The 27,715-nt window shown below is 56.0% G+C and overlaps 1 protein-coding gene across 1 annotated transcript; it reads right to left on the bottom strand.

The window, feature by feature from the left end:
- Nucleotides 1-255: 255 nt before the first annotated feature.
- Nucleotides 256-27,434, bottom strand: LOC133359450 (tumor necrosis factor receptor superfamily member 26-like). Its single transcript, XM_061577860.1, has 4 exons — nucleotides 26,927-27,434; nucleotides 4,001-4,097; nucleotides 3,543-3,671; nucleotides 256-401 (listed from the first exon to the last, which is right to left on the bottom strand). The coding sequence occupies exons 1-4, from the start codon at nucleotides 26,975-26,977 to the stop codon at nucleotides 256-258; spliced, it is 423 nt and encodes a 140-aa protein (XP_061433844.1). The 5' UTR covers nucleotides 26,978-27,434.
- Nucleotides 27,435-27,715: the final 281 nt, after the last annotated feature.

The raw sequence follows: 27,715 nt of genomic DNA, 5'->3' as shown, positions 1-27,715 counted from the left end.
CGTTCCTGGCCCCTCGCGACGACCCCTCTATCGTCACGGGTACCCCCTTATATCCCCGCGTAACCTGACGTCATCCCTTCTCTCTCCCCGAGTGACATGACGTCATCCACTACTCGTCTACACATGCATGCAATAGACATAAGGTTGAGTTTCAATTTGTGCTTCTACTGCAGACAGCTTCTGCTGTTTCAGTTGCCAGGCTGTCAATTTCTCCCACTGTCAGCTGAGAAAGCAAACAGCGTACAGTATTGTGGTTCACTTGAGCGTCTTTGTAATCCTACTACTACCTGGGTGTGACTCCTCTGGCAGGCAAATTCCCGAGTTGCCGTCTCTTTGGAGGCCCTCCATGCACCGACACACCGTGTCCTGGGCCACGGAGCAGTTCACAGCCACCTCCTCGCCTGCAATGAGAAAGTTAATCAGTCTCAACGCAGATGGTTGAATACGTACGGTGTGAAAAAAGTTCAACATACATTTTTCAATCTTGATTTGAAGCTTTCGTGACTCCAGGAATCCATACTCTTCGGTTCTTTCGGTAAAGTCACGTAGGTAGAAAAAATAATAGATCACGACGTTGCGATCGCCGCACAAGCAATCGTCTTCAGGCGGGAGAGAGCCTTAACTGGTTGTTGATGTTTACATCCTACCTGCCATTGTCAGGAGTTATTTCCGACTCTTTGAGTTACACTACCAATTTAAATTACCAAGTTAATTGTCTTTACATTAACGGGATAAATGTCTCACTAACAATGCCAACGTTGCCCCTTTCCCTCGATGTGGCGGTGGCTCTCGTTTTTTAGCAGACTATAACTGGCTGTGATGTTGTTGTGTGTGTGTCTCTCTCTGTGTGTCTCCCTATATGTCTCTCTCTTGTGTCTCTTTTTGTGTCTGTGTTGTCTCTCCCTCTGTGTGTCTGTGTGTGTCTCTGTGTGTCTCTCTCTGTGTCTCTCTCTGTGTGTGTCTCTCTCTCTCTCTGTGTGTCTCTCTCTATATGTGTCTCACTGTGTGTGTGTGTCTCTCCTATTACCATCATTAGGGGAAAAACGGTGATCCAATCCCCAACCCCCAGGAACAGGTTTGCAGATTTGCTGAGCATTTATGTGAAGTCCTGGGGGAGGGGAAATCCCTCTACATGGAAAACATCGTGGGACAAAGTGGGGATTACCCTGCTGAGGCTGTGGTGCCTCAAATATTGGAGAAAGAAGTCACCCCATGTGAGTGGCTGGCTAAGGTGCCATCTGTTGAGGAAGTGCAAAAGGCGATCCAGAGTCTGAGACCAGGAAAGGCACCGGGCAGAGATGATCTCCCAAGCGAAATGCTGAGGGAGGGTGGCATTTGTTAACAGACTACCCTACATGACATCATAACAACAGTCTGGAACACTGGACAGGTTCCGCAAGATTGGAAGGATGCCCTTGTGGTCCCCCTCTTTAAGAGGGAAGACCGCAGAGACTGTAACAACTACAGGGGCATCTCACTCCTCAGTGTGACGTGAAAGGTCCTGGCAAGAATAATTCAACATCGCCTTGCCAGGCACGCTGAAGAGAGGCTTGCGGAGCCCCAATGTGGTATCAGGAAAGGGCGGTCCTGCACAGATGCCATATTTTCTGTCTGTTTGCTACAGCAGAGGTGTAGGAAATTCCAACAAGACCTACATCTCTGCTTTATTGACCTGGTCATATCCTATGATACCATCAGTAGGCCTGGGCTGTGGGTTGTTCTTCGTGCTTTCAGTCCCTGACCCTCTGCTCACGATCATTAAGGACCTTCATGATGGCGAGTGGGCCCGGGTAAAACTACGTGGCCGGGAGGCGGAGCCATTCCCTGTTCACTTTGGGGTGCGACAGGGATGTCCTCTGGCTCTCACATTATTTAACACATTTTTCGACCAAAGGAGCATAGATGTGGGTGCATAGTACATTACAGCAATGGTTTTCGCTGCACTGCCTATAATGTAGTGCCGCACCAGGCTATAGCATATTTTGTTTTCATACGTAGGCTTTCACGAAGAAGATTAATTGGATTTGGGGTAGATTATGTACGTAGATTTTATAAACTATAACCCTCCAACACCCAAGAAATAAAATAAATCAAGTTGTAACGTGGGTAAATGTGCCGATTTATTTGTTCTTTTTTTGCAGAAAATTGGGGGAATGTTGAATACAAAGCAAGATTTTGACAGTTTATATGCACGGTGATTACCAATCACAGCAATGTCCAGGCTCAACCCTGTCTCGCTTCTGAGATCTCAGGAGATTGGGCACATTCTGAGTAATTGTCATGGGCAGGACATTATTACTGAACCCATAATAATATGTAGGATGGACAACAACAGGATAATTAAAAGTGTTGTTGTTTTTTTGAAAAATGGAAGGAACCGGAAAGAGAGGAAGATCTAACAGAGTAATGGCTTGACGACGACATTGCAAGAAATTGGTGCCAGAACGATGTGGCCACTACTTGAGCAGATTGGTACAAGACAATGGAAAGTGGAAACAAATGACGAAATGTATGGGGGTATCTGCCCATGGATCTTGATGATGATGATGCACTCCACTATACACTACACGATTATAAACCACGCTATACACTACACTATATACTAAATTATACACTTCTATATACTACACTTCAGTACTACACACTACACTATACACTGCACTATACACTACAATACTATACATTACGCTATACACTACTCTATATACTAAATTATACACGTCTATATACTACACTTGAGTACTACACACTACACTATACACTGCACTACACACTACAATAATATACATTACGCTATGTACTACACTACTATACCCTATACTATATAATTATTTACTGCAAATTTGCCAATCTACAGCCTGTGACCATCCTTGCTTTCCAAGCGTTTGAGTGTTTTGTTTTTGAGTGGAGAAGTATCCGTGCCGTGCTTCTGGCACCGGGATATCATCCTCCAAAGTCAACCATTCTGCTCCTTCACGAGTTTGCCGAGCTCATCACAGTGCTGTTCCCAACCTATGACAAGGATGCTTATTCTGGGTGACGTCAATATCCGTGTCGATTCTCGGAATTGCTCCTTGCCTGGGGACATCTTGGCTATATTTTATTTCTTTGGTCTCACCCACCATGTGAATATACCCACTCACAGCCATGGTCACACCCTCCATCTTGTAATTCCCTGTGGGATTGGCGTTTTAGATGTGCAGCCCGTTGATCCTCGCCTTTCTGACCATCTGGCTGCGCTTTTCACTGCGGCATTGCCTCCACCTAATTTCATTAGAAGGTGGCGAATGGTGTTTCGTCCAATCAAGACTATGACCCCAGCTCTTTTTTCAAGATTCTGATTACAACAATTGGAATATAATTTGAGGTGGGATTGTCTTGCTTGGAATATTTGGTCAATTCCTCATCAAGTTTTGTCCGTGTTTTTTTATGCTGGTTGAAAGGGGAGTATGCAGGCAAACCCTGCCACGCATTAAAAAAATACAAATGTCAAACATAATTCACATATACAGTAGCAACCCACTTGCTGTGCTGTCATCTACCTGGTCCACAGATGCTGCATTGCGTGCACTCCTCCTCCTGGCTGTCTCTGTCCATGAATCTGCCTCTAGGGCACTGCTCACACAAGGCGCTCATTCCATCAGCTATGCAGTCCATCGCTTTGTACATCCCTGAAAGGCAAAGAGGTGTGAGCAAGCAATGGAGTTGTTGCAAAACACATGATCACAAGTTGGTGAGATCGAGCTGCACTGACTGTCAACGTGTGTTAGGTGTGATTAAGAGCACAATGGCTCGACTGAAAACACATTTATTTCATTCAGTAACCATCATTTACATCCAAATTGTGGCAAGTTCACGGGGAAATTTTAATTCCGTTTAGTTTCCTTTCCACAGGAGCCGAGCTGTGACTTGGTGGGGAAAGGAAGCAACCGGTCACCACAATTTGTCACTCCACAGAGGCGCAGGGATTGGGGGTCTCCGTGTCTTTGCGTCGCTCTACCTGCACGGCACAGCTCGCAGCATTTTCCTTGTGGTGATTTGTAGAATCCATGTCCACACTCTGTGGTGGCTGACAGCTCCTGCAGTGCATAACCCACCTGCAGAGAACATCCACGCAGAATGGAGTCATTTCGGGTGGCGTCGCCAAACGTCGCGACTCTGTCAGCTGTGATAGTTCCGGTGCTTTCAGAAAGGCTGTGCTGCTGTTGTTTCCGTGATGAGTTTGTGAGTATTGGTATTTTGTCCCGAATCCATACCTGGTGTTCACTAACTCGGGTAAATTGGTCGTTAAATTGTCTTCAGACACGAAGACACACCTTGTATATTGAACCCAATTCTCAACCTGTCTGAACCTGGTGTTCACTAACTCGTGTAAAAATTGGTCAGAGAATTGTCTTCAGACAAGACACACACCTTGTTTGTTGAACCAATCCTCACCCTGCCTGGATGATTTGATGATTAATGGGAAAAAACAACATTCCAATGGAAAGATCAGTCCTGGCAAACCACGCCCGTCGACTTCAGACATCTGATTGCCACATTTTCAGTTTGCGAGTTAAATTCCCAGTCATAGGTTGACTTATCCCAGCTATTTACAAAAGGCTAAGCTTATCCACACGAACCCCAATATCGCCTTTACGATGGCATCGTCATTACCTGTGCAGGCTGCAATGAGGAAGTTAAGGACCCTGTGTTTGCTGTTTCGGTCTTGTGCAATCTTGTATTGTTATCGCAGAAGCAGCAACAGCATACCTATGTAGTGGTGATACACGCTGGTAGTAAGGATCGTGGCGTAGCGCGTGGTGATTGGCTGTGTGTTGGTGACGCGCGCTGACGGTGAGGGATCGTAGGTCAGCGCGGGGTCATGGGTTATGTGATGGTGATTGGCTGTGTGTTGGTGACGCGCGCTGACAGTGATGGATCGGGTGGCAGCGCGTGGGGATTGGTTATGTGCGCTGGCACAAGGAGAGATCGTGTGGCAGCGCGTGATGATTGGTCGGCTAGGGTGAGTGCTCACATCGCGGTCCGCATAGGCTCCGTCCCTTTGGAGCGGAGGGTTATATAAGGCGGTGCGCGCGGGCGCTCGGGGAGAAGTTGGTGACCAGTGAAGACGGAAGACGGAGGAGGAAGAGATAGGGCCCTGAGTCACCTAGTCCCGCTGTCCTTGTAAGGACCGGGGCCCTGTGTGGCTCAGAGGCGGGACCTTGGGACCCGGGGGCCGGACGTCCGTGTGAGGGCCGGGCCGCGGGAACCAGTGGTCGTGATCCGTACCCAAGCTGGGGTGGGTCTAGAGGTTCCCCCGGATGCTACGGGGCTGGAATGCCCGTGTGTGTGTAGCCGGGTGGAACGTGTAGCGTGAGCTGTAGTGACCACACGTGTCGAGTGGAACGTGTAGCGTGAGCAGTAGTTACCACACGTGTCGAGTGGAACGTGTAGCGTGAGCTGTAGTGACAACACGTGTTATTGTGACAACCCAAGTGTGAATAAAGTGTGCTACCCGTCAAGTGGTTTCCCGCCGTAGTTTACTATACTTCAACTGGCGTCAGGAGTGAAAGTCTTCCAGGCATGGATACCAGCAAGACTCATCGGACTCACGAGATTGACCGCGAGGATAACCACGACGACTCGGGCCAGCAGGCATCAGGGGGAGAAGAGGAGGAGATGCCTGCGCCACAGGACCCCTCATGGCCACCGGACGAGCGGCTGGGGGCTGATGCCGGACTCCGCGAGGCGCACTCCCGCCTGGCGGAGCTGCTACTCGCTGCGGCGTCCATCCTGGCGGAGATCACCACGTCGGGAGGAGCGGGGACGTCGGCGGACATTCAAAAGACTCGCCTCGCTGATTCCCGCCAAAATGACTTTGCAGTTCCCGCCATTTCTACCGAGCGGACATCTTTTGGTGGGAATGGCGAGCACCACGTAGCGGGGGTCCTCCAAGCGCGGCTGCCTACGTCATCGGCGCGCGCTATGGGCTGCCATCTTCCACCTGCCATAGGGGCCGCCATTTTGCAGACCGACGGGGCGGCGGGGGAGAGCCACGTGACAGAGGACGACATCATCTTCCAGCAGCGCCTTCCCACGTTGACAGCCTTCAAGGCGGAAGGCGGGGACTAGGAGCGCATTCCAACGGAGGTTCCTGGCGCATCAAGAGATGTCGGCCTGGTCCGACGCTACGGCGCTGCGGGCACTGCCTGCCATGTTGGACGACGACGCGCTCGCGGCCTTCGGGTCCGCACCGAGATCGGCCCGCTCCACGCTCAAGGCTGCGCTGGGCCTCATGGCCAAAGTTTACGGACCACCTTCGGCCTGCCGCCACCTATTTTACGGCCGACGGAAGGCGGACACGGAGACCGCGCTCGCCTACCACACGGCGTTGCTGGCCCTCGCCGATGCCGCGTTCCCTCGTATGGACGAGGAGGGGCAGGACGCTATGGTTTTGGAACAACTGCTCAAGTTAGCACAGGACCTGGGGGTCCCCATCAACACAGCCGACGAAGTGGATATATGTTCGTTGCGTGTTGCAACGAGTATTCAAGTGCACGAGGTCCTGCAGCGGAAACGAGTGGTCGTCTGCACTGCTGCCGGGGTCTCAGCTCCGGGCCCGGTGGTCACCGAGCCCCAGGTCGTTCGCCCACGGGAGGAGGCGTTCGCGGCTGCACGACCGGGGGATTGGAGGTTGGGGGGTCGCTCGCCTCTGCGATCGACCCGCAAGCTGGAGCAACCGAGACCTCCGACGTCCCTCATCACATGCTACAACTGCGGCCTTCGGGGCCACGTGGCGTCCGGGTGCCGCGCTCCACGTCAGCGCGCCACGGGACCTCGGCTGGATGACGACCACGGCCCCAAGTCGTCCCAACTACCCCCGGCAAGTTGCGGCACTTCACATGCTCGGCCTATATACACGACACACATGGGCCGTCGCTTTGCGGCGGAGGATGTGCGATTGGGGGTCGGGGATTCGGTTGGGAGAGGGGGGTTCGTACGGGGCCGGGGGGACATTGAATGGTCCGAGTTGGGCCACAGAATAGTGGCTGCGTCGGCCGGTTTGTCGGTCGTTACGGGATTCGTAGACGGGGTCGAGGTCAGGGTGTTGGTGGACACGGGAGCGTCGGCGACTATAATTTCCGATCTCATTTATAACATTCTCCCCGTCCAATGTCGACCTCTGCTTCCGGTGGACGTGCCATTTTACGCGGCAAATGGGGGCTCGTTGGGTATTATCGGTCAGATTCGGGCGACCATTTGCATAGGGGATATTAAATTGGCGGGACCTGTTTTCGTCTCCTCTTCCCTAGCGGTTCCTTGTCTGTTGGGCACAGATTTTTTGGCTAAGATGCCCATTCAAATTCTCGTGGATCAACGTTGTATTGAGCTGCCATCGGGTCGCCGTATTTCATTTTTATCGAACCCTACTGAAATACGGACGGCGTGCGCTACGATCCAAGCGCTAGCGACACAGACGGTGCACGTGCCCCCGGGTTCGCAGATGTCGATACCCCTCCGATTGCGGAAGCCATTGGGTGGGGAGACTGCGGGACAAGGCGTGCTTTTGGGTCCATCAACTAGGGCTGTCGGGCTTGTCGCCTCGTCCCGAATGTGCGTGCTTAATGGGGTCGGCGCGCTGTAAACCGCCAGGTGCTGTAACCAGGGGTGCGTTGGCCGCGACCGCGAATGCGCCGATGGGTGACGTTCCCGCTACCCCTGCGGGAGGGGACTCGCTACTCTCACTGTCTCTAATTGAGTGGGGCCGACTCCAAATGGCTGACAGCTCCCTGCTCGCGTTGCGTCGCAGGGTGGGGGGTCCCGAGGAGGGTCGGAAGCGAACTGGCTCCTGGCTGCTCAAGCAGGGCCTGCTAATGAGATGGGACAATATGTCCCGGCACGCACTCGTTGTGCCTTCCGCTATGCGGGGCAAAGTTGTCCTGGCCGCACACGAACGCCTCTTGCATTTGGGAGTTAACAAAACGCTTGCTCTGCTCCAGCGTGACTATTATTGGCCGGGGATGGGGAGCGATGTGGTCAATATACTGAAGGGGTGTGTGGATTGCGCCGAGCGGAAATCACCGCCCGTTGCGTCGAATCCACCGCTGCAGTCTATTCAGGTCTCGCGCACTAACGAGCTCGTTGCGCTGGATATTTTGGGGCCTTTTCCTGTCACGCCTAGGGGTAACAAGTACCTGTTGGTTGGTGTGGAATGCTTTACCTGATGGCCTATGGCGTGGCCACTCGCCAACCAGTCGGCGGCGGCCGTGGCGGACGACTTTGTCCAGGGCTACGTCCTGGACAAGGGGGCTCCCGAATGCTTGCTGACCGACCAGGGAAAGAATTTTTCGTGTAAATTGCTGCAGGAGGTGTGTGACCTTTTGGGTACTAAAAAGGTGCGTACCTCCCCGTACCACCCACAGACTGACGGGATGGTGGAGCGACTCCACAGGACTTTAACTTCCTTGTTGTGCCAGCAGGTGTGCGAGGCGCAGGTTGACTGGGACTTGCAGGTCCCGGGGGTCCTCGCCGCATATAGATTGGCCCCCCATGCAGCTACGGGGTTTTCCCCATTTTATCTGATGTACGGTCGGGAGGCCGATCCGCCCATGGAGACTCAGCTGGGACTTTCCGTGCCACGGCCTAATTCCAAATTGGCCGACCATATTAAATTTAACGTTGCAAAACTCGCCGAGGCACGGGAGGCCGCACGGTTTAATTCGAGGTCTCGGCAAATCGCCAACGAGCGCATGCGTGCACGGAAGGTGTCCGTGCACGATTGGAAGCCGGGCGATAGGGCCTGGCTGCACTGCCCTCATGCACCTTTGGCTACGTCGCCTAAATTGTTGACGCCATGGCGGGGACCGGTGGAGGTCGTGCGGGTTGCACGCCCCCAGTGTGTTCAGATAAAATGGGGAAAGCGTCGTTGGTACGTACACCCCTCCCGGCTGAAACCGTTCTCGCCTCCATATGGCCTTCCTTTGTGTCGTGCGGACCGAGCATGTGATGTGACCGACGACCCGGGGAGGGAAATGTCTTTGCCTGATCCTCACATGGTTTCGCCTGATCCGCTCCCAGGTGTCTCGGCACTGACGGCTGCCGACCGCCGGCGACCGGATCCCCGCGACACGGCCGGTCCTTCCAGGCCCGAACCGTGCCTTCCGGGGCTGCCGGAGCCACCAGACGGTCGTTAGCGTCCCGTCCCGTACGATGGACCGGCCAGGCGGACTCGCGCTAGGTCGCGCAACTTTTCTTGACCAAATAAATGAGGTGGGGGTGCGAGACGACGCGGCCGGATCGTCTCGTCACTACGTTCCCCGTCCGTTCGACCGCTCTATCACCCCGGTCAAGGAGCGAGCGGAAGGGGGATCGGTAGTCAAAGAGACACTGGACACGTCTGTTTTTTTTTCGGAATAACTTTTATTGTGTTGCGCGTCGGTTTGTACATAGGTTGTTGTTGTGTTGTGTTGTGTCGTTGTGTTGCGTTGTTGTTGTGTTACGGGGCACACTTGGGGAGTGGGGTTTTTTTTGTTGTTGTTGTCACGCGTAAATAATATTGTTGTTAAAATGTAAATACTGGAGCTTGGTTGCCTGCAGATCTGCTTGCTATTGTGCTTAAATGTACGCGTGCGATCGCGATATGCTGACTGCATGTGCTGTTACACTGTTCAGTACGGTTACGGGGTGCAATGCATTGGTTGACTATTGGGTTTGGGAATGTTATTAATTGTGCGTACCTGTTTGGAAATTGGTAAAAATTCGAGGGGGACCCAAAAATTTGGGAGATTGCGTGTATATTTATAGGTAATTGCGCTTTTTGAGAGAGAGGGCGCGCGTTGAGGGCGCGCGATGAGGGTACGCGATGACGCCATAGTGGGTGGCTCAGATGTTAAGGGTGATGGGGCCGTAAATTGGCGCCAAGTGGCGTCGCTCATTCGGTTCATTGCAGGCAGCCAGGGGTTGTGTGATGCCGCCGCCACGAAGCCGTTCGGCAGGCACCAAATCCCCGACCTCGCCACCACCAAGCAACGGAGCCGACCCCGCGTCCCCCTCACCTCACCTCACATGAACACACCCGCACTCATTTCCCCCCCCCCCATAGAGCTCCGAGGGGAGGTCGCCTGGCCGACCGGTTTTTATCCGAGAGACCCTTATCGGGATTAATTCTCACGGTTTCCGGCGATCAGGGAATTGGATGACCTCCCCCGTGCTACGTGGCACCGCGGCGCAGCGGCCGGCCTTAATATGGTGTGGTCGCGGCGTGGGGCATTCGGCCACCGCGGTTGAGGCGCATTTCCCCCCACACACACCCCCACGAGTCGACGGGGCAAGCAGGGGAGGCACGGGACAGCATGAATAGCGGGATCACAGGGGCTGTTGCGCATAGTCATGGAGGGTTGGGATAATTGCGCTTGAGCGCGCAGGCCCCATTGTTAGGGAGGGTAAGGGGTTAATTAGGATGTACGCCGCCAACGTCGCTCACTGATTAGCATATCAACAGCGCCCGGAACCGCCGTGCGCGGGCTCGGGGTGCGCGAGCCCATTGTTCAGCGCAGCATCCCCTTTGAGGTAGGGAGGATAAATAGAGGGGCGCAGAGGGGAAATGGCTCTCTTCTCTCCAGGCCAGAGGACCACCCGCAGCTCCAGCCAGCGACCCGGACGTCCGTGCGACGCATCGAGGTGCGCTGTTAGCACAGGGAGCAGCGAACCACCGTGGGCATCAAACAGTGAGTGGGGAGGTGAAGTAGAATACTAGCCGATAGATAGGGGATAGGTACAGGTTTAGTGGAATAGGCCGGCCTCGTCGACTCAAACTAATTTAACATCAATTCGCAGTTAGCAAATAATAAATCATTAATAGCGAAGCGTGGCCTCGCGTGATCTTGTTGAGCAGTGGGAACGTGTGGGTGCGCGTGTGTACACCGTGGTTCGCCACGTGAGTGAGCGCTGTGTAGAGCGGCGCACGAGTGGGTGTCGCGTGTGTGCAGGTGTGTGCGCTCGTAGTGTGGGGGAAGGGGTCGGTGCGTCCGCAGGTCCCCGCTCCGTCTGTCGCCGCTGGGACTCGCGCAGTGTGAGGGCAGAGTCGTTCGCCCTCCGACCCCTGACCCCCGTTTAATAGAGCGTGATCCGTGGAGAGACAACGCAGTGTCTGCAGGTGAACGAGGGTGTGCGGCGAGCTATGCCTCTCACACGAGCTCGCGGAGGGACGGACCAGGGAGGGGAGCCGTCGGGCGATGAGCCCAGCGACGGCAGCAGCTGCTCGCAGAGCAGCGAGGGATCGGCGCACGGCGGAGCCCCTGCCATAGGCACGGAGCAGGGAGGGACTTCGGGGACCAGCGGCCCCAACAACTTGGTGCCAGAAGTGGGACGAACCCTCACATCTTCACGGGAAGGTGGCGCGCTACTCCACGCAAAGGTAAGGCATGTGTTCACCGGCCAGGGGACCCCTACATGGAAAGCGTTTTCCCGTAATATCATAGGGGCTAAAGAGCTTAATGGCTGGTCGGACGCGCAGGCGTTGCGACATCTTACGTTAAACTTAGATGGGCGGGCAGCCGACTTTGTAGAGGCACTACACGAAAGCGCGCAAACCCAACTAGAAGAACTAATGCGTAGATTAGACCTGCGTTTCGGCACGCGCAACGCGATACGGGCGAAGACCGCCTTAGAGGCGCGCCGACGCCAAACTGGCGAGGACTTCCGAGACTACGCTGAGGACGTGCGATCACTAACCCGGATCGCCCGTCCAGAGTTCTCGAAGGAGGTCATTGACGCGCTAGCTGCAGACAAGCTACTCAGGTACCTAGCTCGCACCACGTGGTGGCAGCCCAAAAAGAGTAGCGCAGGCCTCCCTTTCGATACCCTAGTCGAGCAAGCGCTGGAGTGTGAGGAGCTCTCCAGCGAACGCGCGCAGCTCCGAGGGTCGGGACAGGAGTACACCGTGGCGAGCCTGATCCCTGACGAGGAGGAGGATGAGGATGAGCCCGCCAGCCCCATAGGGAGACGGGCAAGAGAGGCCCAGAAACCCCGCGAGACAACCCCGGGTTGGGTAGCTGGGTTACAGACCGGCATGGGAGATATTGCTGGCCGAGTAGACTGAATGGACGGTAAGGTAACCCAAGTAGGGGAGAGGGTAACCCACGTAGGTGAGAGGGTAACCCAGGTACGCGAGGAAGCGAATAAAAATATGAAGACCCTCCAGTCTGAGATGGGGGAACTACGCTCGACCGTAGGGGGGCTGGCCGGGAGAGTAGCCCAATTAGAGTCCGATGTGGGACAACTGCGTACTGGGGGAGGGAGAGGGAGCGGACAGGGGACCCGCTACGGAGCCGCCCCCCCTCCCCGGGCATGTTATATGTGCGACCGCCGAGGGCATCTAGTGAGAGACTGTCCTGAAATCACCCGAGCTAGGCAGACGCGGGGGTTAAACTCCAACGCCCCCTAGAAAGCGGACCAACTAGGGGTGCAATCGACGCGGTCCCGATACAAATAGACGATAATGAGAATAATGGCGAGCGAGTGATCTCCACACAGGTTCCAGCAACAACGCCCACAGAAACGGTGACTCCTGGCGACTGGCTACGGGAGCTGGTGGCGGGGATCACGGGGGCCACGTCGCTGGTGGAAGGGGAGGTAAATGGAGTGCGTACCCGAATCCTGCTGGACACGGGGGCGGTGGCCTCGCTCGTGAGCGCAGCGCACTGCAGCGCGATCGGGGTCGACGTGCGTCACCTGCAGGCACCGGACCGCGCGCTGCACACGGCGAGCGGAGCCGGAATGGGGCTGCTGGGGAGAGCCACCTTAGAGGTCCGCATAGGCAGCCAGGGGTGCACCCAGGAGTTCTACGTGTCGAGTGCGTTGTGTCACGAGTGTATCGCAGGTACCGACCTCCTAGAACGGCTGGGACTCAACGTGCAACCCCGCCAGCGATGCGCCACCGTGGAGAGCAACGGCGAGCGGATACCGTTCCTGGGACGAGAACCGACGCGCCCCCGCTTCACACCTGTGGCCGCTATCCTGGCGACGGCAGTCACCATCGGGCCGCTCACCGAGATGCTGGTGCCGGTGGCAACATCCCCCACCGACCCCGCGCTCCGACCATCAGGGGAGGTAATGCTAACTCCTCACCCGGAGTTGGCAAAATGGTATGGGATAGTGGGATCCGCCACGTTGGTAAACGCAGATGGGGACCGATTGTTTATGCGGATGTTTAACCCCCACAGTTCCCCAGCGATACTGCGACGGCGCACCCCGATAGCCATCGTACACCCCCTGCACGCACGCCACTCTAACGACTCGGTGTTCGCACTCTGGGCTGAGGACACCGGTCGTCCTGAGGGTGACCAGGACCTGGCCTGGCGAGTCGGCCTGACTCCCCGAGCCGAAGTCGTTCCCCTGCTCGACGCGTTACATGTACCATGGGCGGATTTACCTAAGGGAGAGGCCGATCGGCTGCGCGAGTTACTGCGGGAGTATGCCGACGTGTTCAGCGAACACGACTCGGACGTGGGTCGGACCGACCTTATTAAGCACCAAAAATGACACCGGTGCAGCCCGACCCATCAAACTCCCTGCATACCGAGTGGGCGCACCCGAACGCACCCAGATCAAAGAGGCGGTTGGGGACATGCTTCGCGATAACATAATTCAGCCCTCGGCGAGCCCCTGGTCAGCCCCGGTGGTACTAGTAACGAAAAAGGATGGGTCAACCCGGTTCTACGTCGATTATCGTAAACTGAACGCAGTCACGCTCGGCGACGCCTTCCCCATACCCCGCATCGACGACACTTTTGACAGCCTCGCCGGAGCGCGATATTTTTCCACCCTCGATCTCGCGTCCGGGTACTGGCAGGTGGAGATGGCGGAGGAGGATCGGCCGAAAACCGCATTCACCACCCCGATGGGACTATTCGAGTTTCGAGTACTCCCGTTCGGACTCACCAATGCACCCGCGACGTTCCAGCGGCTGATGGAGTTGGTGATGCAGGGTTTGCAATGGGAACAGCGCCTGATTTACTTGGACGATGTGATCGTGTTCAGTAAATCTTTGTCTGAGCATTGGTCCAGGCTACGAGAGGTGTTCCAGCGACTGCGAGCGGCTCATCTCAAGCTCAAGCCACGTAAGTGTTACATCGCACAACGCGAGGTGGGGTACCTCGGGCATCGCGTCAGCGAGGCAGGCGTGCGTACCGATCCGGAGAAGGTACGCGCCGTAGTGGAGTGGCCACGGCCAAGGAATCTGACGGAGATCAGATCATTTTTGGGGCTCGCCACCTATTATCGTCGATTTGTAAAGGGATTCAGCAAGATTGCACGCCCCCTCACCCAACTCACTTCCCCTAAGCACCCCTATCAGTGGACGGGGGCCTGCCAGACGGCCTTCACCACTCTCAAAGACCACCTCACCCACGCCCCCACCCTCGCTTTCCCCGATTTTACCACCGATTTTATTTTGGACACCGACGCCTGCAGCAGCGGGCTGGGCGCGGTGTTGTCACAGGTACAGGATGGGACGGAACGAGTCATCGCGTACGCCAGCCGGACCCTGAGTGGGGCCGAGCTGAACTATTGCGTGACCCGCCAAGAGTTGTACGCCGTGATTTTCGCATGTAAGCAGTTCCGGCCGTATTTGTACGGCAGGAGATGTCGCGTACGCACTGACCATTATGCTCTTCAGTTCCTTCTTACATTCAAGGAGCCGCGGGGGCAGATGGCCCGTTGGTTGGCGCAGTTGCAGGAGTACAACCTGCAAATCGAGTATCGGGCTGGCCGGACGCATGCAAACGCGGACGCCTTGTCGAGGCGGCCCACGGTGTACGCCGAGACAAGGGCGGAGGAGGCCTGCCCCTGTTTCACGGGGGGACGCTGCCGGCAGGCAATGGACCCCCGAGAGGCCGCGGCCACTGACCCCCCCCCAGGCGAGAGAGAGTGCAGTGTGCGCCACAGAGACCCTCACAGGTGGCACCGAGGATCCCGTCGACCGCCCGGCAAGCGCGGGACCCGCGGCTTGGGACCCGATCGGATGGATCCAGGAGGACGTCGGCTGCGCCTTCCCGGGCCTGAACGACGAGCAGCTGAGACAGACCCAGCAGCGAGATCCGGATCTGGCGGCCGTGGAGGCGGCACTGCGGGAGGAAAAGAGCGCCCTACCAGGACCCTGGAGCGGTTTGTATGCCCGGTTGTGTGTGCAGAACGGAGTGGTACGGGAGTTAACCGAGGCCGCCCAGCCGGGGTGCATCTGTGTTCCTGCCCAGGTGCGACCCCAGCTGCTACGGCTGGTGCATGACCACCCACTCGGGGGCCACGATGGGGAACGACGCACTCGAGAGACCCTGCGTCGCCAGTATCTCTGGCCCAAATTGGCACAAGACGTGGCGGCCTGGGTACAGGGCTGCCGCGCCTGTCAGCAGTGCGGGCCGAAACCGGCACGATACCAGGTACCCCTAAGGCCGTTCCCCCCTTATTCCTGACAGGCGCTAAGGTGTGGCTACACACTCCTCGCGTCGGGGCCGGGCAGGTGGGGAAACTGACGACCTACTGGCGGGGACCCTGGACCGTGGTGTGGCAGATATCCCCCTGGACGGTACTAATTTATGGCGGGGAGAGGGGTCGAGAGACGGTGGTCAATGTCCGCCGCTTAAAACCATGGAAAGCTGCCCCGGCGAGAGAGGACTCCATCACCCGAAAGCCCCGAAATCCCGGAGTACCCGCACCCCTCGTGTTGGGGGGCCTCGCACACTACATGGGCCCCGCCGGGCCCCCGAGACGCCCCGATCCAGTCCGGAGACGGCGCGGACGATGGCCACTAAACCCTTCTGCTGCTGAGTTTGTGCCCCAGCCCACAGGTGCCGGGGGACGGGGAGAGCCGCTGGAGTGGAGGAGGAGACCGCCGCAGGAGCTACAGAGGACGGAACCACCCGCCCCGAGGCCAGCCACCAGGTCCGGACGGATCCCCCGGACCCCGCAACGTTTCCTCGTGGGCGCGGCCCAAGCGAGGTGCTCCAGTCAACCCGAGACGGGGACTGGCACCTCGGGGGGCTATGTGATGCCGCCGCCACGAAGCCGTTCGGCAGGCACCAAATCCCCGACCTCGCCACCACCAAGCAACGAAGCCGACCCCGCGTCCCCCTCACCTCACCTCACATGAACACACCCGCACTCATTTCCCCCCCCCCCATAGAGCTCCGAGGGGAGGTCGCCTGGCCGACCGGTTTTTATCCGAGAGACCCTTATCGGGATTAATTCTCACGGTTTCCGGCGATCAGGGAATTGGATGACCTCCCCCGTGCTACGTGGCACCGCGGCGCTGCGGCCGGCCTTAATATGGTGTGGTCGCGGCGTGGGGCATTCGGCCACCGTGGTTGAGGCGCATTTCCCCCCACACACACCCCCACGAGTCGACGGGGCAAGCAGGGGAGGCACGGGACAGCATGAATAGCGGGATCACAGGGGCTGTTGCGCATAGTCATGGAGGGTTGGGATAATTGCGCTTGAGCGCGCAGGCCCCATTGTTAGGGAGGGTAAGGGGTTAATTAGGATGTACGCCGCCAACGTCGCTCACTGATTAGCATATCAACAGCGCCCGGAACCGCCGTGCGCGGGCTCGGGGTGCGCGAGCCCATTGTTCAGCGCAGCATCCCCTTTGAGGTAGGGAGGATAAATAGAGGGGCGCAGAGGGGAAATGGCTCTCTTCTCTCCAGGCCAGAGGACCACCCGCAGCTCCAGCCAGCGACCCGGACGTCCGTGCGACGCATCGAGGTGCGCTGTTAGCACAGGGAGCAGCGAACCACCGTGGGCATCAAACAGTGAGTGGGGAGGTGAAGTAGAATACTAGCCGATAGATAGGGGATAGGTACAGGTTTAGTGGAATAGGCCGGCCTCGTCGACTCAAACTAATTTAACATCAATTCGCAGTTAGCAAATAATAAATCATTAATAGCGAAGCGTGGCCTCGCGTGATCTTGTTGAGCAGTGGGAACGTGTGGGTGCGCGTGTGTACACCGTGGTTCGCCACGTGAGTGAGCGCTGTGTAGAGCGGCGCACGAGTGGGTGTCGCGTGTGTGCAGGTGTGTGCGCTCGTAGTGTGAGGGAAGGGGTCGGTGCGTCCGCAGGTCCCCGCTCCGTCTGTCGCCGCCGGGACTCGCGCAGTGTGAGGGCAGAGTCGTTCGCCCTCCGACCCCTGACCCCCGTTTAATAGAGCGTGATCCGTGGAGAGACAACGCAGCGTCTGCAGGTGAACGAGGGTGTGCGGCGAGCTATGCCTCTCACACGAGCTCGCGGAGGGACGGACCAGGGAGGGGAGCCGTCGGGCGATGAGCCCAGCGACGGCAGCAGCTGCTCGCAGAGCAGCGAGGGGTCGGCGCACGGCGGAGCCCCTGCCATAGGCACGGAGCAGGGAGGGACTTCGGGGACCAGCGGCCCCAACAGTTGCTTTGCAGGTTGGTGTGTGTAAGCAATGTGTTTTGGTGAAATATCGGTTAAAATTTCCCCGATATGACTGCTGTGCGCAGCAAGCTGGGGCTGTGCGTCTATCGTTGGTGGGGTTGTTGCAACATGACGGCGGATGCGTCTTGTGACCCCCAGCAAAGGGCGGCTGGGGTGCATGCACAGGGAAAACTGGCGACGTGTTCGCACGTGGGCCGCCATTTTGCGCGCACGCGGGGTATGGCGACGAGGCGCTTTGCGCAAGGGGACGCCATTTTGAGTGCGCGCGTGATATTGCGAGAACGCGCTTAGCGAAGGGGGCCGCCATTTTGAGCACGCGAGAAAAACCTCGGTGGGGCAAATATTCCATCTGTTTATGCCTGCCATTGTTGATTGGGTGATGCACGAGTTGTGGTCACATCGGCCTATGGCTGATGTCTGACCTGACAGCCCGGAGGCGAAACCTCCGTGGTATGTCTCAAACTGATGGGCCGTGTGCTCATATGGCTCGGGGAGTCAGGGTTCAGTTGTGCGGTGGCAGACCGAACCTGGTGTGCCGGGGGCTCACGGGATTTGTAGTAGAGGTTTTGTTACGTGCCAGCGAACGGGGTGACCTGGCTAGCATGGAGCAGGGATTCTCTATGCGGGTCCTCCAGCGGGAAGGGCCGCGGACTTGTTTCGCTCTGGGTTAGGGCGAGTTAAACGTTACCGCTGGGGAGCGTGGCTCTCTCCACGGGAGGGTGTGCGACTGGGGTTTTTTTTTTTTAGAGTGACCATGGGTACATGCTGTGTACGTGCGATGTCTGTGCTGGTCCTCAAGAGAGGACTGCTGGTGGGCAAGAGCAGGAATTTTTTTAAATTTTTTTTTGCTGTTGTTGTTGTTTAGCAGCCGGGCCGGCTGCGAGCTATGTGGGAGGGGGTGATGTAGTGGTGATACGCGCTGGTAATAAGGATCGTGGGGTAGCGCGTGGTGATTGGCTGTGTGTTGGTGACGCGCGCTGACGGTGAGGGATCGTAGGTCAGCGCGGGGTCATGGGTTATGTGATGGTGATTGGCTGTGTGTCGGTGACGCGCACTGACAGTGATGGATCGGGTGGCAGCGCATGGGGATTGGTTATGTGCGCTGGCACAAGGAGAGATTGTGTGGCAGCGCGTGATGATTGGTCGGCTAGGGTGAGTGCTCGCATCGCGGTCCGCATAGGCTCTGTCCCTTTGGAGCGGAGGGTTATATAAGGCGGTGCGCGTGGGCGCTCGGGGAGAAGTTGGTGACCAGTGAAGACGGAAGACGGAGGAGGAAGAGATAGGGCCCTGAGTCACCTAGTCCCGCTGTCCTTGTAAGGACCGGGGCCCTGTGTGGCTCAGAGGCGGGACCTTGGGACCCGGGGGCCGGACGTCCGTGTGAGGGCCGGGCCGCGGGACCCAGTGGTCGTGATCCGTACCCAAGCTGGGGTGGGTCTAGAGGTTCCCCCGGATGCTACGGGGCTGGAATGCCCGTGTGTGTGTAGCCGGGTGGAACGTGTAGCGTGAGCTGTAGTGACCACACGTGTCGAGTGGAACGTGTAGCGTGAGCTGTAGTGACAACACGTGTTATTGTGACAACCCAAGTGTGAATAAAGTGTGCTACCCGTCAAGTGGTTTCCCGCCGTAGTTTACTATACTTCACCTACATCTCACCCAGTCCACCCCTCCCGGATCCCCCACCACTGCTCCCCGAACCCCCCACAAAGAGAGGTAATAGGGGAAATGAGGGGTAATAGGGGAAATGAGGGGTAATAGGGGAAATGAAAGGTAACAGAGGTAATAGGGGTAATGAGGTAATAGGGTTAATGATGGGTAATAGGAGTGATGAGAGGTAATAGGAGAAATTAGAGGTAATAGGGGAAATGAGAGGTAATAGGGGTAATGAGGGGTAATAGGAGTAATGAGAGGTAATAGGGGTAATGAGAGGTAATAGGGGTAATGAGAGGTAATAGGGGTAATGAAAGGTAATAGGGGTGATGAGAGGTAATAGGGGGTAATGAGGGGTAATAGGGGAAATGAGAGGTAATATGGGAAATGAGAGGTAATAGGGGTAATGAGGTAATAGGAAGAAATGAGAGGTAATAGGGGAAATGAGAGGTAATAGGAGGAATTAGAGGTAATAGGGGTAATGAGGTAATAGGGATAATGAGGTAATAGGGGTAATGAGAGGTAATAAGGGAAATGAGAGGTAACAGAGGTAATAGGGGAAATGAGGTAATAGGGTTAATCATGGGTAATAGGAGTATTGAGAGGTAATAGGGGTAATGAGGGGTAATAGGGCTAATGAGAGGTAATAGGGGAAATGAGAGGTAATAGGGGTAATGAGAGGTAATAGGGGAAATGAGAGGTAATAGGGGAAATGAGAGGTAATAGGGGAAATGAGAGGTAACAGGGGTAATAAGGTAATAGGAGAAATGAGACGTAATAGGGGTAATGAGAGGTAATAGGGGTAATGAGAGGTAATAGGAGAAATTAGAGGTAATAGGGGAAATGAGAGGTAATAGGGGTAATGAGAGGTAATAGGGGAAATGAGAGGTAATAGGGGTAATGAGGTAATAAGAGAAATGAGAGGTAATAGGGGTAATGAGAGGTAATAGGGGAAATGAGAGGTAATAGGGGTAATGAGGTAATAGGGGGAATGAGAGGTAATAGGGGAAATGAGAGGTAATAGGGGTAATGAGAGGTAATAGGGGAAATGAGAGGTAATAGGGGAAATGAGGTAATAGGGGTAATGAGAGGTAATAGGGGAAATGAGAGGTAATAAGGGTAATGAGAGGTAATAGGGGAAATGAGAGGTAATATGGGTAATGAGAGGTAATAGGGGAAATGAGAGGTAATAGGGGTAGTGAGGTAATAGGGGAAATGAGAGATAATAGCGGTAATTAGAGCTAATAGGGGTAATGAGGGGTAATAGGGGTAATGAGAGGTAATAGGAGAAATTAGAGGTAATAGGGGAAATGAGAGGTAATAGGGGTAATGAGGGGTAATAGGGGTAATGAGAGGTAATAGGGGTAATGAGAGGTAATAGGGGTAATGATAGGTAATAGGGGAAATGAGAGGCAATAGGGGTAATGAAAATAATAGGGGAAATGAGAGGTAATAGGGGTAATGAGAGGTAATAGGGGAAATGAGAGGTAATAGGGGAAATGAGGTAATAGGGGTAATGAGAGGTAATAGGGGAAATGAGAGGTAATAGGGGTAATGAGAGGTAATAGGGGAAATGAGAGGTAATATGGGTAATGAGAGGTAATAGGGGAAATGAGAGGTAATAGGGGTAGTGAGGTAATAGGGGAAATGAGAGATAATAGCGGTAATTAGAGCTAATAGGGGTGTAGAGGTGATACGCGCTGGGATGAGGGATCGTATGCCAGCGAGTAATGATTGGCTGTGTATGTGGTGACGCGCGCTGACGGTGGAGGATCAGGGGTCAGCGCGGGGTCGTGGGTTACGGGGTAATGATTGGCTGTGGGCCGGTGACGCGCTGAGAGGGAGTGACCGGGTGGCAGCGCGGTGTGATTGGCGGAGGAGCGTTAACACGCGCTGGGGAAAACGGATCGTAGAGAGAGTGCGTCGTGATTGGTTCACTAAGGAGCGATGCTCACGTCGACGCACGCATCAGCTCCGTCTCTCGTGAGCAGGGGCTATAAAAGGGGATGCACACAGGCGTGAGGGCAGTGTGTAACCAGCGAAGAATGAAGACGGGGATGAAGACCTAGGGCCCTGCGGTACCTAGTCCCGCTGTCCTAACGGGACCGGGACTCTGTGTAACCCAGAGGCGAGTGTAGTGTGTGTAGCCATAGGCATAAGGTCTACACGAGCCGAATGCATTGTGTGTAGCCAGGGACATAGGGTCTACACGAGTAGAGTGTAGTGTGTGTAGCCATAGGCATAAGGTCTACACGAGCCGAATGCATTGTGTGTAGCCAGGGACATAGGGTCTACACGAGTAGAGTGTATTGTGTAGCCAGAGGCATAGGGTCTACACGAGTGAAGTGTATCGTGTGTAGCCAGAGGCCTAGAGTTTACACGAGATTAGTGGAGTGTGAAGTCGGAAGAAGGGAGACCACACGTTGTATTCTGACACGTAAAGATTTAATAAAAGTGTGTTCCCGTCAAGAAGTTCCTGCCGTCAATTCCCATACTTCAACTGGCGTCAGAAGTGAAACGGTCTTCCAAGCATGGATACAAGGAGGAGCCGTCGGACCCACGGAATTGACCACGGGGACAACCTCGACGACGCGGGCCAGCTGGCATCGGGGGGTGAGGAAGAGGAGTTGCCCACGGGGCAGGATCCGCCGATGGCGCCGGACGAGCGACGGGGGACTGACGCCGTGCTTCGCGAAGTGCACTCCCGTCTGGCGGAGCTGCTGCTCGCCGCCGCGTCCATCCTGGCGGAGATCAGCTCGTCGGGAGGAGCGGGGACGGCGGCCGACGTTCTACAGGGTCGCCCTGCAGATTCCCGCCAAAACGATTTGGCGATTCCCGCCATTTCATCTGCACCGACTTTTGGCGGGAACGGCCATCACCACGTGGCAGCGGTTCTCCATGCGCGCCCGCTGACGTCACCAACGCGCGCGGCGGACCGCCATCACACACCCGCCGATGGGGCCGCCATCTTACACACCGACGGGGCGGCAGAGAGGAAGCACGTGGAGGAGGACGACTTCATCTTTCAGCAGCGCCTTCCCACGTTGTCAGCCTTCAAGGCGGAAGGCGGGGATTGGAGCCAATTTCAGCGCAGATTTTTGGCGCATCAGGAGATGTCCGCCTGGTCCGACGCTACGGCACTGCGGGCACTGCCTGCCATGCTGGACGACAACGCGCTCGCGGCCTTCACGTCCGCACGCAGGTCGGACCGCTCCACGCTCAAGGATGTGCTGGCTCTCATGGCCAAGGTCTATGGTCCTCCCTCGGCGTGCCGCCATCATTTTTATGCAAGACGGAAGGCGGACACGGAGACCGTGCTCGCCTACCGCACGGCGTTGCTTGCTCTCGCCGACGCCGCGTTCCCTCGTATGGACGAGGAGGGCCAAGATGCCATGGTTTTGGAGCAGCTGCTCAAGTTGGCGCAGGACCTGGGGGTCCCCATCAACACGGCCGATGAGACCGATATTTCATCCTTACGGGTCGCCACAAGCATACAAGCGCACGAGGTCCTTCAACGTAAACAGGGAGTCGTCTGCAACGCTGCCGTGGCCTCAACTCCGGGCCCAGTTGTCACCGTGCCCCAAGTCGTCAGCCCACGAGAGGAGGCGTTCATCGCGGGACGACCGGGGGACTGGAGATCGGGGGGTCGTTCGCCTCTGCGAGCGGCCCGCAAGCTGGAGCAACCGAGATCTCCGACGACTGTCATCACCTGCTATAACTGCGGCCTCCGGGGCCACGTGGCCTCCGGTTGCCGCGCCCCACGTCAGCGCGCCATGGGACCTCGGCTGGACGACGACCAAGGCCCCAAGTCGTCCCTGCAAACCCCGGCAAGTCGCGGCACCTCACATGCTTGGCCCGCATACTCGACACATATGGGTCGTCGCGTTGCGGCGGGGGAGAGCCGAGTAGAGTTCGGGGATTTGGTTCGGCGAGGGGGGTTCGGCCGGGTCCGGGGAGACATTAAATGGTCGGAGTTGGGGCACAGAATAGTGGCTGCCAGAGCGGGTTCATCCGTCGTTACGGGATCTATTGATGGGGTCGAGGTCAGGGTGTTAGTGGACACGGGGGCATCGGCGACTATTATATCAGATCTCATTTACAACATTCTCCCTGTACAATGTCGTCCGCTGCTTCCAGTGGATGTGCCATTTTACGCCGCTAATGGGGGATCGTTGGGCATTATCGGTCAGATTAGGGCGTCTATTTGCATTGGGGATATCAAATTGTCGGGACCCGTTTTCGTTTCGTCCTCCCTGGCGGTTCCTTGTCTATTGGGCACAGATTTTTTGGCAAAAATGCCCATCAAAATTCTCATTGATCAGCGTTGCATTGAACTACCATCGGGTCGCCGTATTTCATTTTTGACGAACCCTACTGAAATTCGAACGGCGTGCGCTACGATACAAGCGTTAGCAACACAGACCGTGCACGTGCCCCCGGGTTCACAAATGTTAATTCCCCTCCGGTTGCGGAAACCATGGGTGAGGGAGACCTCGGATCAAGGCACGCTTTTGGGTCCTTCTAATAGGGCTGTTGGAGGTCTCGATTTGTCGGTGGCTCACACTTTGGTTGGGGCTGACAGGGATCCGGTTGTCAGGGGTTTAAACGCTGGGTCGCGGCCGGCCGTCATTCAGCAGGGCACCGTGCTAGCTCACGCGGCACGGGTCCCTGCGGAAGAGCGGCTGGTTGCGCAGGCTGATCCGAGCCCCACGCAAAACGTTAATCCGAAGGAGGACCTCGAATGGGTCGATTCGCTGTGCGCGCGACACACAAATGCTGATGCTCTGTCGCGATTGTTGCCTTGTCACAAATGTGCGTGCTTATCGGGATCGGCGCGCTGTAGACCGCCAGTTACGGAAGGCGAGGGGGCATTGGTTGCGACCGCGGGCACACCAATTGGGGATGGTCCCGCTACCCCAGGGGGTCAGGACTCGCTGCTCTCACTGTCGCTGATTGAGTGGGGCCGTCTCCAAATGGCGGACAGCTCTCTGCTAGCATTGCGCCGAAGGACGGGGGGTTCCGAAGGCGACCATGAACGAACTGGCTCCTACGTACTTAAGCAAGGCCTGTTAATGAGATGGGACAGTTTGTCCCGGCGGCACGCGATTGTGGTGCCTTCTGCTGTGAAGGGGAAAATTGTCTTGGCCGCACACGAACGCCTCTTGCATTTGGGAGTTAACAAAACGCTTGCCCTGCTTCAGCGTGACTATTATTGGCCGGGAATGGGGGGTGACGTGGTGAATATTCTGAAGGGTTGTGTTGAGTGCGCCAGACGGAAACCACCGCCCGTGGCAGCTAATCCACTGCTGCAATCCATCCAGGTCTCGCGCACTAACGAGCTCGTTGCACTCGATATTCTGGGGCCTTTTCCGGTCACGCCTAGGGGTAATAAGTACCTGTTGGTGGGGGTCGAATATTTTACCCGGTGGCCTATGGCGTGGCCACTCGCCAACCAGTCGGCGGCGGCTGTGACGGACGCCTTTGTCCAGGGCTACGTCCTGGACAAGGGGGCTCCCGAACGCTTGCTGACTGACCAAGGGAAAAATTTTTCGAGTAAATTACTGCAAGAGGTGTGCGACCTGTTGGGTACCAAGAAGGTGCGTACCTCCCCGTACCACCCGCAGACGGACGGGATGGTGGAGAGGCTTAACAGGACATTGACTTCTATGTTGTGCCAGCAGGTGTGTGAGGCACATGTTGATTGGGACCTGCAGGTCCCTGGGGTCCTCGCCGCGTATAGAATGGCCCCCCATGCAGCTACGGGATTTTCCCCGTTTTATCTGATGTACAGTCGGGAAGCCGACCCGCCCATGGAAACGCAGCTGGGTCTGCCCGCACCACGAACTAATTCGAAATTGGCAGAGCATATTAAATTCAATATTCATAAGCTGACAGAGGCAAGGGAGGCCGCACGGCTTAATTCGCGGGCTCGCCAAATTGCAAACGAGCGGTTGCGGGCACGGAAGGTGTCCGTGCACAATTGGGAACCAGGTGACAGGGCCTGGCTGCATTGCCCTCAGGCACCTTTGGCTACGTCACCTAAATTGTTGAAGCCGTGGCGGGGACCCGTGGAGGTCGTGCGGGTTGCACGCCCCCAGTGCGTTCAGATAAAATGGGGAAAACGCCGTTGGTACGTCCACCCCTCCCGACTGAAACCGTTCTCGCCTCCATATGGCCTCCCCTTGTGTCGTGAGGGCCGAGCATGTGACGTGACCGACGACCCTAAGGGGGAAAGGTCTTTGCTTGATCCTCACATGTCTCCGCCTGATCCGCTCCCAGGTGTCTCGGGACTGACAGCTGCCGACCACCGGCGGCCGGATCTTCGCGGCGGGGCCGGTCCTTCCAGGCCAGATCCGCGCCGTCTAGAGCTGCCGGAGCCACCGGACGGTCGCCAGCGTCCCGTCCCATATGACGGACCGGCCAGACGGACTCGCGTTAGGTCGCGCTACTTTGTGTGACCTACCACGTGAGGAGTCGAGGCAGCCGGAGCGCCTCGGCACTGCGTTTAGTCGGAGTGACACTTGGCGTGTTCGTTTTACGGTGTTCGCTTTTACTGTATTGTTCGTCGGGCTGTATATTGCTTCTTATTTAAGTGTTGTTGTTGTGTTGTTGTTGTTGCGTTACGGGGCACACTGGGGGGGTGGGGTTTCTTTATTACTGCGTTGACGTTAGGTTGTGTTGTTGGTTAACAGCCGGGCCGGCTGCAAGCTATGTGGGAGGGGGTGATGTAGAGGTGATACGCGCTAGGATGAGGGATCGTATGCCAGCGAGTAATGATTGGCTGTGTATGTGGTGACGCGCGCTGACGGTGGAGGATCAGGGGTCAGCGCGGGGTCGTGGGTTACGGGGTAATGATTGGCTGTGGGCCGGTGACGCGCTGAGAGGGAGTGACCGGGTGGCAGCGCGGTGTGATTGGCGGAGGAGCGTTAACACGCGCTGGGGAAAACGGATCGTAGAGAGAGTGCGTCGTGATTGGTTCACTAAGGAGCGATGCTCACGTCGACGCACGCATCAGCTCCGTCTCTCGTGAGCAGGGGCTATAAAAGGGGATGCACACAGGCGTGAGGGCAGTGTGTAACCAGCGAAGAATGAAGACGGGGATGAAGACCTAGGGCCCTGCGGTACCTAGTCCCGCTGTCCTAACGGGACCGGGACTCTGTGTAACCCAGAGGCGAGTGTAGTGTGTGTAGCCATAGGCATAAGGTCTACACGAGCCGAATGCATTGTGTGTAGCCAGGGACATAGGGTCTACACGAGTAGAGTGTAGTGTGTGTAGCCATAGGCATAAGGTCTACACGAGCCGAATGCATTGTGTGTAGCCAGGGACATAGGGTCTACACGAGTAGAGTGTATTGTGTAGCCAGAGGCATAGGGTCTACACGAGTGAAGTGTATCGTGTGTAGCCAGAGGCCTAGAGTTTACACGAGATTAGTGGAGTGTGAAGTCGGAAGAAGGGAGACCACACGTTGTATTCTGACACGTAAAGATTTAATAAAAGTGTGTTCCCGTCAAGAAGTTCCTGCCGTCAATTCCCATACTTCAGGGGTAATGAGGTAATAAGGAAAATGAGAGATAATAGCGGTAATTAGAGCTAATAGGGGTAATAGGGGTAATGAGAGGTAATAGGAGAAATTAGAGGTAATAGGGGAAATGAGAGGTAATAGGGGTAATGAGAGGTAATAGGGGTAATGATAGGTAATAGGGGAAATGAGAGGTAATAGGGGTAATGAAAATAATAGGGGAAATTAGAGGTAATAGGGGTAATGAGAGCTAACAGGGGTAATGAGGTAATAGGGGTAATGAGAGTTAACAGGGGTAATGAGGTAATATATGATCACGAGAGGTAACTCACCACGAGGAGTATTACGCCCCGCACCAGAATGCTCATCCATGGGGGGATCATGACGCTGCCCCTTCTCCTCACCACGAACTCCCTCGGACTACCACCAAGTCCAGCTCTGGCCCAGTTCACATTTGGAACCCAAATAGCCGAACTCGCGACGTTTAATTCACTCGCCCAAGCCTGGTTGTTGTGGTTGTTGTGGTTGTTGTTGCGGTGGTTGTTGTTGTTGTTGTGGTTGTTGTTGTGGTGGTTGTTGTTGCGGTTGTGGTTGTTGTGGTTGTTGTTGTGCTTGTTGTTGCGGTTGTTGTTGTTGTTGTGGTTGTTGTTGTTGTTGTGGTGGTTGTGGTTGTTGTTGTGGTGGTTGTTGTTGTTGTGGTTGTTGTTGTGGTGGTTGTTGTGGTTGTTGTTGTGGTTGTTGTTGTGGTGGTTGTTGTGGTTGTTGTTGTGGTGGTTGTGGTTGTTGTTGTGGTTGTTTCTTCACAGCGCCAGCTCCTGCAGTGTTCTACACAAGCGCCTGTTCAGCACAAACGCTCTGCTATGATCGGGGACGTGTTTTGTGATGTGAGATACCGTTTGGCTTCCTGCAGGAGGTAGGGGGAGGTAGGAGGTGTCCGCATTTTACATTCCTGTGCCACATTCAGTCACCCGCCTACGCACGTGTGCCACGCCAGTGTGTTTGTATGTATGTCTGTGTAGTAAGGGGCCATTCATAAATGACGTCACGCACCTAGGGGGGGGGGGGTCAGACATTTGTGACGATTTGTGACGAGGGGGGGGGGGGTGTTGAGAAATGTGACG

The sequence above is a fragment of the Lethenteron reissneri genome, chromosome 65, assembly GCF_015708825.2.
Source record: "Lethenteron reissneri isolate LAM-NWPU_2019-01 chromosome 65, ASM1570882v1, whole genome shotgun sequence".
NCBI lineage: Eukaryota > Metazoa > Chordata > Hyperoartia > Petromyzontiformes > Petromyzontidae > Lethenteron > Lethenteron reissneri.
The sequence above is the reverse complement of the archived record's forward strand: the minus strand, read 5'-3'. Positions and strand labels throughout refer to the sequence as shown.

What these genes read in the sequence shown, in the direction of transcription:
- LOC133359450 (XM_061577860.1), bottom strand. Translation starts at nt 26,977, where the DNA reads ATGATCCCCCCATGGATGAGCATTCTGGTGCGGGGCGTAATACTCCTC. An exon ending in CTGCGAGCTGTGCCGTGCAG is followed by an intron (nt 3,672 to 4,000) that starts GTAGAGCGACGC and finishes TTTGCCTTTCAG; the next exon opens with GGATGTACAAAGCGATGGAC. An exon ending in ATGCAGCATCTGTGGACCAG is followed by an intron (nt 402 to 3,542) that starts GTAGATGACAGC and finishes TTCTCATTGCAG; the next exon opens with GCGAGGAGGTGGCTGTGAAC.